A 10,726-nucleotide genomic window follows, 5' to 3' on the forward strand; every position below is an offset into this window, starting at 1 on the left:
AGCAGGCGGTTCGAAAGTCCACAGAGATAAAGACTTCGAGACATGGCAGAGAATCATGCGGCTGGATGCTGTTAGGACCAATGGAGAATGGATTGTTTACTCTCCAACCCAGGCCGCTGTTGTCCAAGGACAGGGAACACAGTCTAGCAGGGGCAGTGGGGTCGAAGGACTATGAGCACCTGGAACCCTGTGTAGTCTTCCATGCAGTACTTGAAGACCTAAGCACTCTATGATGACGAGATTAGGTATTGTCAGGGAATGAGGGACCTTTTGTCGCCAATAGCTGCCATTGTAGAAGATGGAAACCCAGTATATGAAGAATGTGTGTTAAGAAAATTTAGATTTATATAGAACAAGCTAACAGTGGAAAAATACAATCTTTTGAGAATCCAACATGAATAATTCTTCTGAAAAGTACAATCTACGGTTTGCAAGCAGTTGGTTAGTTTCTTTTTTAAAACTTTTAACTGATCAAAATCTTCAGTTGTAGTTTTAAAGTAATTCATTCTCAGAGTCTTGAAATTCAGTAAGGTTATTTCCTTGTTCAGTTGTAGCTTTAAAGTAATTCGTTCTCAGAATCTCGAAATTCAGCAAGGTTGTTTCCTTGTACATATGCTTTAACCTCGTTTCTTACCTGTTGCATATATAGCCAACATTTTTCCTTCAATGCTGGTTTGAACAAATGTAATGAAATCTTTTACATATCACTAATTTCAGATTTTTTGATCCCTGCCACAATGTTGTCTACAATAAAACGGGTAGGAAATAAATTGTAGGGTATATGGTCAAATAAAAATTAAAATCTGAGAAATCATTCACTGGTAGTAAGACCCTGCAAAAACATAATTCAGTTTCAGTCACCCTAATTGACTGATTCACCATGGCTACGAGTAGACCAGTGTGACTAAATAGATTACATGGTAATCAGCAAAACCACTTGTTAATGTTGTCTCTCTATACAGCATCCGTTGAGCAGTTGACATGAAAAGAAAATCAATTGACTCGGAAATGATGATGCTGCAGCAGTGGGGGGCCGACGAAGAGGATCCGTGGTTTGTGGCAAAACATGTGAAGGTGCTCATCGGGGTATTTATGTCAGCAATAGTACCGGAACATCAACAAGTCTTCTTTCAGAGAGTGAAGTGGATCTGTCCAATGATTACAAATAACCACCAGAGTTCAGTTCAGGACTACCTGCATGTGGGAATAAAAAGAGATCAGTTTAAACATAAAAGAGCTCAATAATCATTAGAACTCTGACAGAGATGCGAAATGATTGTTGCGACAATGACATCAACCCTGTAATATATTCTTGTGAGAGGCAACAATGAGGAAGCTCTGAACAGCATCAATAAAATTTGTTAGAGATATATTTTTTGCAAATCATATATCATGTTCCGGAAGTAAATGAATCACTTTTAAGCCAAAAATCATTTACAACACTCATTAGCATCCATTATAAAACGTAAATTCTGGACAATTACAAAAGATAATAGGTAAAGCGGGCCAAAATGAAAAACACTAAAATTAAGAGATTACTTTGACTTCACATGAGAAAGTAATAGGTACAGGTCTGTGTTACAAGGACACGCATAAAAAACAGTTTCAGCCGTGTCAATACGTATTTACACGGACACGCAGCGGATTAATACTCCCAATACGTCAAGATACAACTTAGTTAGAAAACTTTGAAAAATTAGTTCTAAATCTATCCACTGATCTTGCTCTAGACTTTCTCCCTTCTTATCCCGAATTGTTCTCTCTAGTGAAGTTTATGTAATGCCTTTTGGACTAATCATACATATAATACACATATATCTTGCAAATTCACTACCTAAAATAGTTATATATCTATGTTAAACTGCTAAACTCTATATTGTCTGTGCCATGTCCATGTATTTTAGTTTTTTAAGTTGTCGTGTCGAAGTAGCGTATTGGATACAAGACACTGACACCGTGTCCGTGTCATTGTAACACAGGTACAGGTACATAATAACATGATGCTTCTGTTTTTGTGCAGTTAATGCATACAACAAAGGGTGCTAAGATCGAAAGCATTAATAGCTAGACTTCCTTTAAGACCAACACAAGACAGGGCCAACATTTTGCTTTGACAATTGATCAAATCTGGCATGACTTGGGAAATATAGCTGAAAATTGAAGACTTTGATAGTTTGATTACTTCGGTTGTATCTATCATGCATGTTTGTACATCGACTGTACCTAACTAATTTAACACTACTTCCTGGAACACCTACCTAACTAATTTAACATTAATTGATGAAAAATATACCCAACTAATTTAACATTACTTCATAGACTTATACATAAGTAATTTAAAGAAACTTGTAATTCACCTTTATGAGTTCAGGTCGATTGTCTTAGGATTTCCAATTCCATGACCGCGCGCGGTGACGGGATGAAGGTGCGACAAAGAAAAAAGACACGACTCCCCACCGTCATGCACTGTAAGGAGCTGTTTAAGGCCAAGAGAACTCATAAGAAACAACTTCAGATATAACGATGACAAATGTTTTTATACATCATAAATTACCTGACGAGGCCTATGTGATTGCTCTCACACGCTTGGCCGCAGCTTCTTGTCTTTTCAACAACGCTTAGCCAAATTATAGTATTACCTTGTTACTCTGCCTCAGCAAGCAAACTTGATTATTCTTCTTCCTCCTCTTCACTATCACCATAATCAGCCATAAAAAGCTAAGCTTTAATGCCATGACGGAAAATGAACAAGAATATTATGCTCTAATTGGCTTATATCTCAACACAATATGAAAACCCAGAGCTTGAATAATCTATTACATCTGTTTTGAAAGGCAATGAAATCTAATCCACCATCCGTAATAATGATGGACCAAATAATACAAAACATAACAAAACTTAGATTAGAAAGACAAGGATAAATAAGACAATCAAAACCTGATTTATCAAATCCAAAGAAACACCAAAATTCTGAGACAGATTAAGCAAAATTCCTAAATTGCTATCAATGATATACGCACATAGTTGATAGTTCTTAGCGAGTTAGACTAGCTTAGGACCTTTAGATGAAATACGTAATATTCCAGAGCTTTGCTCAAATAATAAATTAATTATTTGATACAAATTGTAAAAAAAGAAAACATGAGAAGAGGGTCACTTTCCAGACTGAGGGCCAACACTCAGGAGAAGAGCAATACAAACGAAAACTAAAACGCAAAATAATATGATATTATGCAGATAATTTGCACCAAGATGACACTTTCCGTAAAATCACAATATGCTACTCTTAAAATGAAACAGTGGGGAAGAGATTGAATGCTGGTAGTTTTCATAGATCCCTGAAAACGCCGAACAAATCTCCGTTGATATAGTCATTATCAACCAAACTGACCAAGAAATAATTGCTTTGCACCTGCAAAATAAAAAAAAAGCAAAGTATTAGTGTTTGGGCATAAATGAGATTACTAATTTACGACTTTTCAGAATGTGTTTACATATATTCTAAAGGAATAAGTAACTGTGGTTTATATAGAATGCAGGTGTACATATGGAAGTGGAACATGCAAGGGCAGCTTATTTTCGTAAAATGTAAAGAAAAACTGGGATAATCCGATCAAACCCCTGAATACGTAGAAGACATGCAAGAAGGAATAGTACTTACCGACTCCAATACAGTCCTTGAAGAATCCCCTTCAGGATACATACGTGCCCATCCCCTTGTCCAGATCTCAAAAGCCTCATCCTTCCACACAACAAAGCTAGTAGGGTCCACAACAGTTGGTTGGATGATTTCCTTTGCTGGAAAGACTCCCCATGTCACCGCGTTCACATCAGCAGGGGACACATTAGACAAGGTTTCTCCAGCTTTGTTCACAGCAATGTAGGTGAGAGATGGGAAGGCCTTGCATTTTTCAACCAGTGAACTCAACCTGTCCTTAGAGCAGAAGAACTCAAGGTAGGCCTTCTGGTAAACGTATCCACCGGGTCCACCCCACCCTAAAAAATTGTTCAAGAGAATGTGAACGTTTAACTTGGGTCAAATCGATAATTGCTTAACTTAATAAACCACTCAATGGATATGCTGGTACATCGGGATGAATCAAATAGTAACCCATAATCCCAAAGCATTTCAAGGTTCTGATACTACAATGAATGTATATGAAAAAATTTGAGCATGTAGTACACTTCGGTTACTGAGTCCTACAGTTGGGTTTCAAGTTGAGGTGTGATTGAAACACATTTGATAAACCAACAGGAAGTAACTTTTAAAAGAGGAATTCATCAACTTTCATTAAAAAAAAAACAGAACAATACAAAACTCGGTGCGGGTAGTATGAGAAATTCGGACTGCACAAAGACCTCAATGATAAATATAAACATCAATAGTAATTACTACAAATATACTACTCACCGACAGCAGGTGAATCAGATTTCACCCCATTGACTGCAGGTTGGCTATTGATGGTAAGGAACCCCTTTGAATTAATGCCTCCCAACTGTTCACCTATGATCTTTGTCTCTGGCTGAAGTCCATCCAATTCTGACCAAGGACTGGTTTTAAGTTTCCCCAGGCATAGTTTTGAAAATTTCTGATGTATTCAACAAGGCAAAAGTGAATACCTTATTTCCATCCACAGTTAAAGATAAATAAAGCGCTATTGCGGATGAAGATAGATATATCGATCAAAACAAACAAAAAAAAGAGAGGATGAAGATAGATATAGACATGAGTTATAACTTGAAAAAATATATCACCTCATTAATGTCTTCAACAGATGTCAATGGCACAGCCCACTCCTCCTGAAGCTTCTTGTCTTTTGAACGTGGTCGCAAAAACTATATAATACAGGTAGAAATGAAATTTAAATTTTGCATATGAATTCGATAAGGTAATGGAATAAACAATCAGCATTGTGACTAATCCAGAATCTTTTTCCTGCAAGTAAACTAACATTATCTCCTTTCCTTCAAAAGTTCACATCAGTAACATGTATTTCCTCCTCTTTGTGATTTCAAAGCATACTGTTCAGTTGATCAACTTTCTGCCCACCCTCCTCTGCTATAAAGTTAAATGGAGAAATGTAACATGAGTAGTTCATTTACCTGATGGTCAGTCAGCGCACCATAAGCGGGGCTGCAAGAATCGCCCCATCGACCTTGGGGGTATTGCTCCCATCCTCTAGTCCTTGATATGTAGCTTTTTGGACGATTAGCCCTGTCAAGACGTTAAGAAAATATAAGATCCTCTATATTGGTAAATGAACTTGGACTACTTCTGCACCCTAAAAATGCACGAGTAAATATCAGATTTGCAGGGATTTTGGTTACCAGAAAATTGGTCGGACATCTTCTTTAACACGGAAGACATTAGTTGGCCGTTTCCATGGCAGTGTCCTCGAGATCTTGGATTCTTCGATAAGACCAAGATTCTGTCATAGAAAATCTTGAAGTAAGGTTAACCGAATTACGATTAATAAAGCATATTTGAAGAGTCACCTTAGAATATAGGAATGAACCTGTAATATGGCCAACGCTGTTTTGTCCATGTTTAGTGTATAAAGATGCAATGTTTTGATACCGCTAGCTAAGATTTTCTTGCACATTTCTGTACCAAGGTGGATTCCGTAGGCTTTGACTGCTTCTTCGTTGTCTTTAATAGGGTCTAGAGCAGCCATAATCTCAGCTGGTATCTGTAGCAGTAAACACACTACAACTTAATATCTACGAGTACACAGTTCATTCCTTTCAATAATTGGAAAGTGTAAAGGAGGGCAGTCAATAGCATATCAAGGTACGCAACAGCAATGAAAATCTTAAGTAACATGTCCAAGACAAAATGTTAGTAGTCAGGTCCAGCCTTCTACTTGGACTCAAAGCAATTAAAAACTTATATGATACTATAAATTGAATTTTGAAACAGTATTAACTAGAGAAGAAAAAAATAAGCAAGGCAAATGATCCATCAAAATACTACGGCCGCAAAACATGAGCAGTATCTGCGCAGAAGCTGCTTCAAGTTTCAATTTTCACCCATATTTTAAGCTAGAAGAAAATATAAAATCTGGATAAACACTGCAATTCTTACTTTTAAGGTTTCCAAGTAACTCCTTTTACAAGAAAAACCTATATACATACCATCCTGAAGCTACCTAGGTGAAAAGGAAGTTTTACTCACCCTAGTTTTGCAAAAGCCAGTCATGCGCACAAAACCCTTATAGTTGTTGATAGGCATAATTCCCGGTACAATAGGACAAGCAATTCCAATTTGCCGACAGTCATTAACAAACTTCAAGAAGTTATCGGTATCATAGAACAGTTGAGTGACAATGACTTCTGCTCCAGCATCAACCTGTAAATGGAACAGAAGAAACACCATTATTTAACATATAACCAACCAAATACACATGTAAAAAAGAGGCGAAGAACTTCAGTGAAGTACTGGGAGAAAAACGTTATCGAAATTTGAAGTGGAACATGTCACTGATGAATGAGCACATAAAAAAAATAAAAAATTACACCTTTTCTTTCAAATAAGCAAGATCCTTCTGGTAAGCTTCAGGAGATGCCACACCATCTTCTCCAATCACTTCCGGATGTGCCTCTGCAAAGTCAGACATTAAAGCAGGAAAAAGCTGTAAGAATAAATCCCCACAAAACCAATACTACATATAAATCAAATACATTTTTCTCTTTTCCGTTCCTATTTCCTGATAAATTGGAACTTAAAAGAAACATACTGTAATTCAGAGAATTTTGAACAGACCTGGGTAACCAGCAACAGTGATTCCAAAAAAATCACCATAATTCTTTTTAATATGCCTCACCTGAACATAAGAAAAAAAAAAAAAAAAAAAAAAAAAACAATTATACCGAATTGAAGATTTTACATTTTCTTCAGAAATTTAAATAACCAATTCAGAAAAATATATTTATACCAGATCGAGAGCACAAGCAAATCCACCCTCAACAGCAACAAATTTATCTTGACCATGAGGAGGATCCCCTCTTAAAGCCAAAACATTTTGAATTCCGTTACCCTTGATTGAATTCAAAGCTTGATCAATGCTCTCCACTGGCATATTTGTACATGTTAAATGCATCATTGTTTCAACACAGATCTGCAAGGAACAAATTCATAACACAATTTATTCATAATAACAGAATCAGATCCAATCAAAATCAAAACAAACACATTGAAGAATAAATTACAGAAGAAAAATGTGTAACCTGGTTTTGCATACGATTGGCAATGTCGAGAGTGAGATCAGCAGTAGAACCACCAGCACCCCATGTAATATCACAGAAGGAAGGATTATGAGAAACCATACGATCCATACGTTCGAAAAGATTCTCAACTCCATCATCAGTTTTTGGTGGGAAAAACTCGAATGAGAAAACTACTTTGTCATTTAAAGCAGCTTCTTGGATCTTCTCAATTACCTTCATTTTCTCTTTTTATTTAAATTCTTCTTCCTCTGCAATTAAGATCCAGAAGAAAGAAACGTGGTGTATCAATGGAGAGAAAAAAGAGAGAGAAGAAGATAACGAGCTCGTTATCACTTTCTATATTTTCCTCTTTATATACGAAACGAAAAAGTTTGGAGAAAAATAAAAAAACTACTTGGATATCTTGTGAGATCTGATGGGCAGCCCCCCAACAACCCTAAAACAATTCCTACACCATTGGATCGTGATTTATTAACGAAATCGCAATCACTCACCAACTATTTCGAGCACTATCGAAAACCTACCACCACGACAAATTATATTGAAGAAAGAATTGTGGTTTGTACGACTACCACGGGTTGTGACAGTACACTACTGATGTCATCATGTCACCACATGCGGGCTCAATTTTGCGCTCCTTTGGCAATCCAAATCTGAGGTCTTGTTTCTCTTGTTCATGTGGTAACTATTACACCGACTACAGAGTTTCACCATAGCCATAGCAAGTGGCGGAACCAGAAAATGAATGTTGGGATTGTACGGAAACAAATTGGTTTGATTTGGGTTGGCTTAAACCTATTATTTAGGCTTGATTATTTTATTTTTTTTGTAACCAAACACAATTGCACTACTAAATGTAATTTTTTTTTAGACTTTGGACTGGCTTAAGCCGGCCCAAATCACTACATAGATCCGTCTCTGACCATAGCGAATAAGTTTTTCGTCTCCAGAGTCTACACAGCATTTTCTCTATGTCTAGGATGTTTATTTATTTTTAATTAAACTAGCCAGTTCATTCATCCTAAAACTTGTTTCCAAGGACAAGTACCCTAAATAACAGAAAGCTCAATAATTTATTATAGTGAAAGATAAAATAAACAAATAAATTATGCTTTTAAAAAGAAATCGTGAAAAAAATATTGAGATACATGAAAATCGTGTAAAATTCTTGTATGGAGAATAGAGTGAGGGAATGATATTATAAATTATATCCCATGATTTTGACTGGTTCTCTTCTTGGAGAACGCTCTTATAATATAAGAGTAATTTGCACAATATCTTGTTATCTTGTAGAGAGTAATCTGGTGAAAACCTTATCAATCTCCAAAGTACTTGAACCCAAATTAATGAACCACAAACTAAATTTTAAAAAAATAAAAATTTAAAACAATATGTTAGAACTAAAAATAATCGTATGGCAGAAAATGAAATCTCGCTTAGGTTTAGAAAAAAAAATAGAAGGAAAAAAAAAAGGTTACTTTAGAGTGGCAGTTAGGGGGGTCATTCCTTTTGTGATGGTCTTTTTTTTCTTACCAAACTAACTCATAGTGAAAAAGTGATTTATAGCCCTTGTTCTTGCTATTACCATTCATCTTAGAATTTACGATGTATTTACTTTTAAAAATTAAATTCGTAAATTATCATTATTCCAAGATTGCAAGAACGACGTGGCACGACATAACATGCAAGCTCCTTGTTATTTGCTGATGTATTGTTGTTGAGCTTTCTACCTAATATGAAAAGCCGATAACTGGACATGGTAGTATCGGATTTCTTGAATGGTTTGACAGTGTCGACATTCAACCGGATCTTTCTATCAGTTGAAGTTATGGATGCGGTGCCTTTTGTAGCTGGAGTTGTTGTTGAAAGAGCCAAAGTTGGTGGAATTATTGTTGATATTGCAATGGAAATTAAAATGAGCTTCTTTTGTAAATGCCCAAGATACATCTCTTAAACATCATCATCAAACAAACCACGGTGTTAGAAAAAAATCTAAGGACGAAACCTAATTAGAAGGAGTTTGAAAAACTAAATAACAAAAGAAAGAAAGAAAGAAAGAAAGAGAGAAAGAGAGAGAGCTTTACATAAGAAAGAACAAGTATTTAAATAAGATTTAGAAGTATGTTGAAAAAGAAATGGACAGATATGTTGTAAATCTGCACATATATATGTTCCGGTTTCAAGCGTTGATGAGTTTACCTATTGCCGACTCCTGATTATTAGAGCAAGTCTTATGGTGAAAGAATTTAATCTTCCAAGTTCCATGAGACCTCATCACTTGGAGTACATTATGGAAGTTTAAGTCTAATGGTTAAAGGTAAATGGGTTCCAAAACACCAATCTAAATTGTACTCGGTATTGGTCCACAACAAATGACAATCACGTTTAAAAAAAAAATCAATCACGAGATTGAGGTCATTCAGTATGGTGTTCAACAATGTTCGAATTGACGTTTTAGTTTAGATTCATAGTTATTTTCCATGAATCTTGGAGCATGATGATTTTTTTTTTAAGAATATAATCTGCCACAAGCTACGCGTATGTAGATGTAACCTTCTTGAGAAGATAGGGGAAATCATTTAAAACTAGAAAAATTAAGCAACATTTATAATTCTTCAAAAATATAATACTTCTTCGTTTTTCTTTGGTACCCATTGAATTTTATTCTAGTGTCGGGAATACGTATGCCTCAAAAAACACGTTGTCAAGGATGAACGCCTTTAATCGCAATAGGATTATCGAAATATGGTCCAGAGCCTTTCTATTAAAGTTTATAGAAGTTCCACGATAGCTTATACATGATAAAATGGTCTTTTAAATGATTGAGAAAGACGTTTTAGCCTTCTTCTCAATCGTAGGGTTAAGGTTGTATCTTGTAAAGGATACAAGCAATTGCAGTCTAGTTCATGAAACCAAACCAGAGCAATATATATCCGGCAATGATTTTAACATCAAGTTGTTTCACAAAAGTCTTATTTTCTGTAAGTAATTGAGAATTAATGATAAATGAGACCAACATAAATTACATAATAAAAAATTCTAATAATTGAAATGTGATTGCAGCTAGAACAAAAATAAGAAGATATATTAAGTAAAGGAAATACATATGAAACCTGAACAAACGGATAGACCGAGGTATTTTATATGATATATTAAGTTGGTGTGGTACTGAGTTTTCTTTCTTGCTTGCAAAACACAATTGATATTTTTCCTTCTCCCAAAGTTTACAAAGTTATCCTATAAGAACTGAATGAGTTAGAGAAAAAGATAAACGAATCTAATAACATGAAAAGTGGTTAAACCAACTCAAAATTGATACCCAAAGGCTGCATCCAGATAACCATAACCCGGTTCTCAAAACCTAAAGAGTTTAAACTTTCTGAGTTCAAATCAATGCCAGCTAGAAACTCGGGAATAAACTAACAAAGCAAGAACCATGAAATTTGAGACATTATTAACCATAAGCAAAGATGCAAAGATCCAAGACGAGATCACCCAA

The 10,726-nt window shown here is 35.5% G+C and overlaps 1 protein-coding gene across 1 annotated transcript; it reads right to left on the reverse strand.

Moving 5' to 3' along the window:
* Positions 1 to 3,034: 3,034 nt before the first annotated feature.
* Positions 3,035 to 7,565, reverse strand: LOC113310592 (methylenetetrahydrofolate reductase 1-like). The gene is made up of 12 exons (XM_026559316.1): positions 7,228 to 7,565; positions 6,936 to 7,118; positions 6,764 to 6,824; positions 6,519 to 6,601; positions 6,176 to 6,349; positions 5,517 to 5,690; positions 5,329 to 5,429; positions 5,104 to 5,215; positions 4,756 to 4,836; positions 4,412 to 4,589; positions 3,662 to 3,996; positions 3,035 to 3,412 (listed from the first exon to the last, which is right to left on the reverse strand). Exons 1-12 carry the CDS (start codon positions 7,444 to 7,446, stop codon positions 3,329 to 3,331), a joined length of 1,785 nt encoding a protein of 594 aa, XP_026415101.1. The 5' UTR covers positions 7,447 to 7,565; the 3' UTR covers positions 3,035 to 3,328.
* Positions 7,566 to 10,726: the final 3,161 nt, after the last annotated feature.

Source organism: Papaver somniferum, chromosome 9 (assembly GCF_003573695.1).
Source record: "Papaver somniferum cultivar HN1 chromosome 9, ASM357369v1, whole genome shotgun sequence".
NCBI lineage: Eukaryota > Viridiplantae > Streptophyta > Magnoliopsida > Ranunculales > Papaveraceae > Papaver > Papaver somniferum.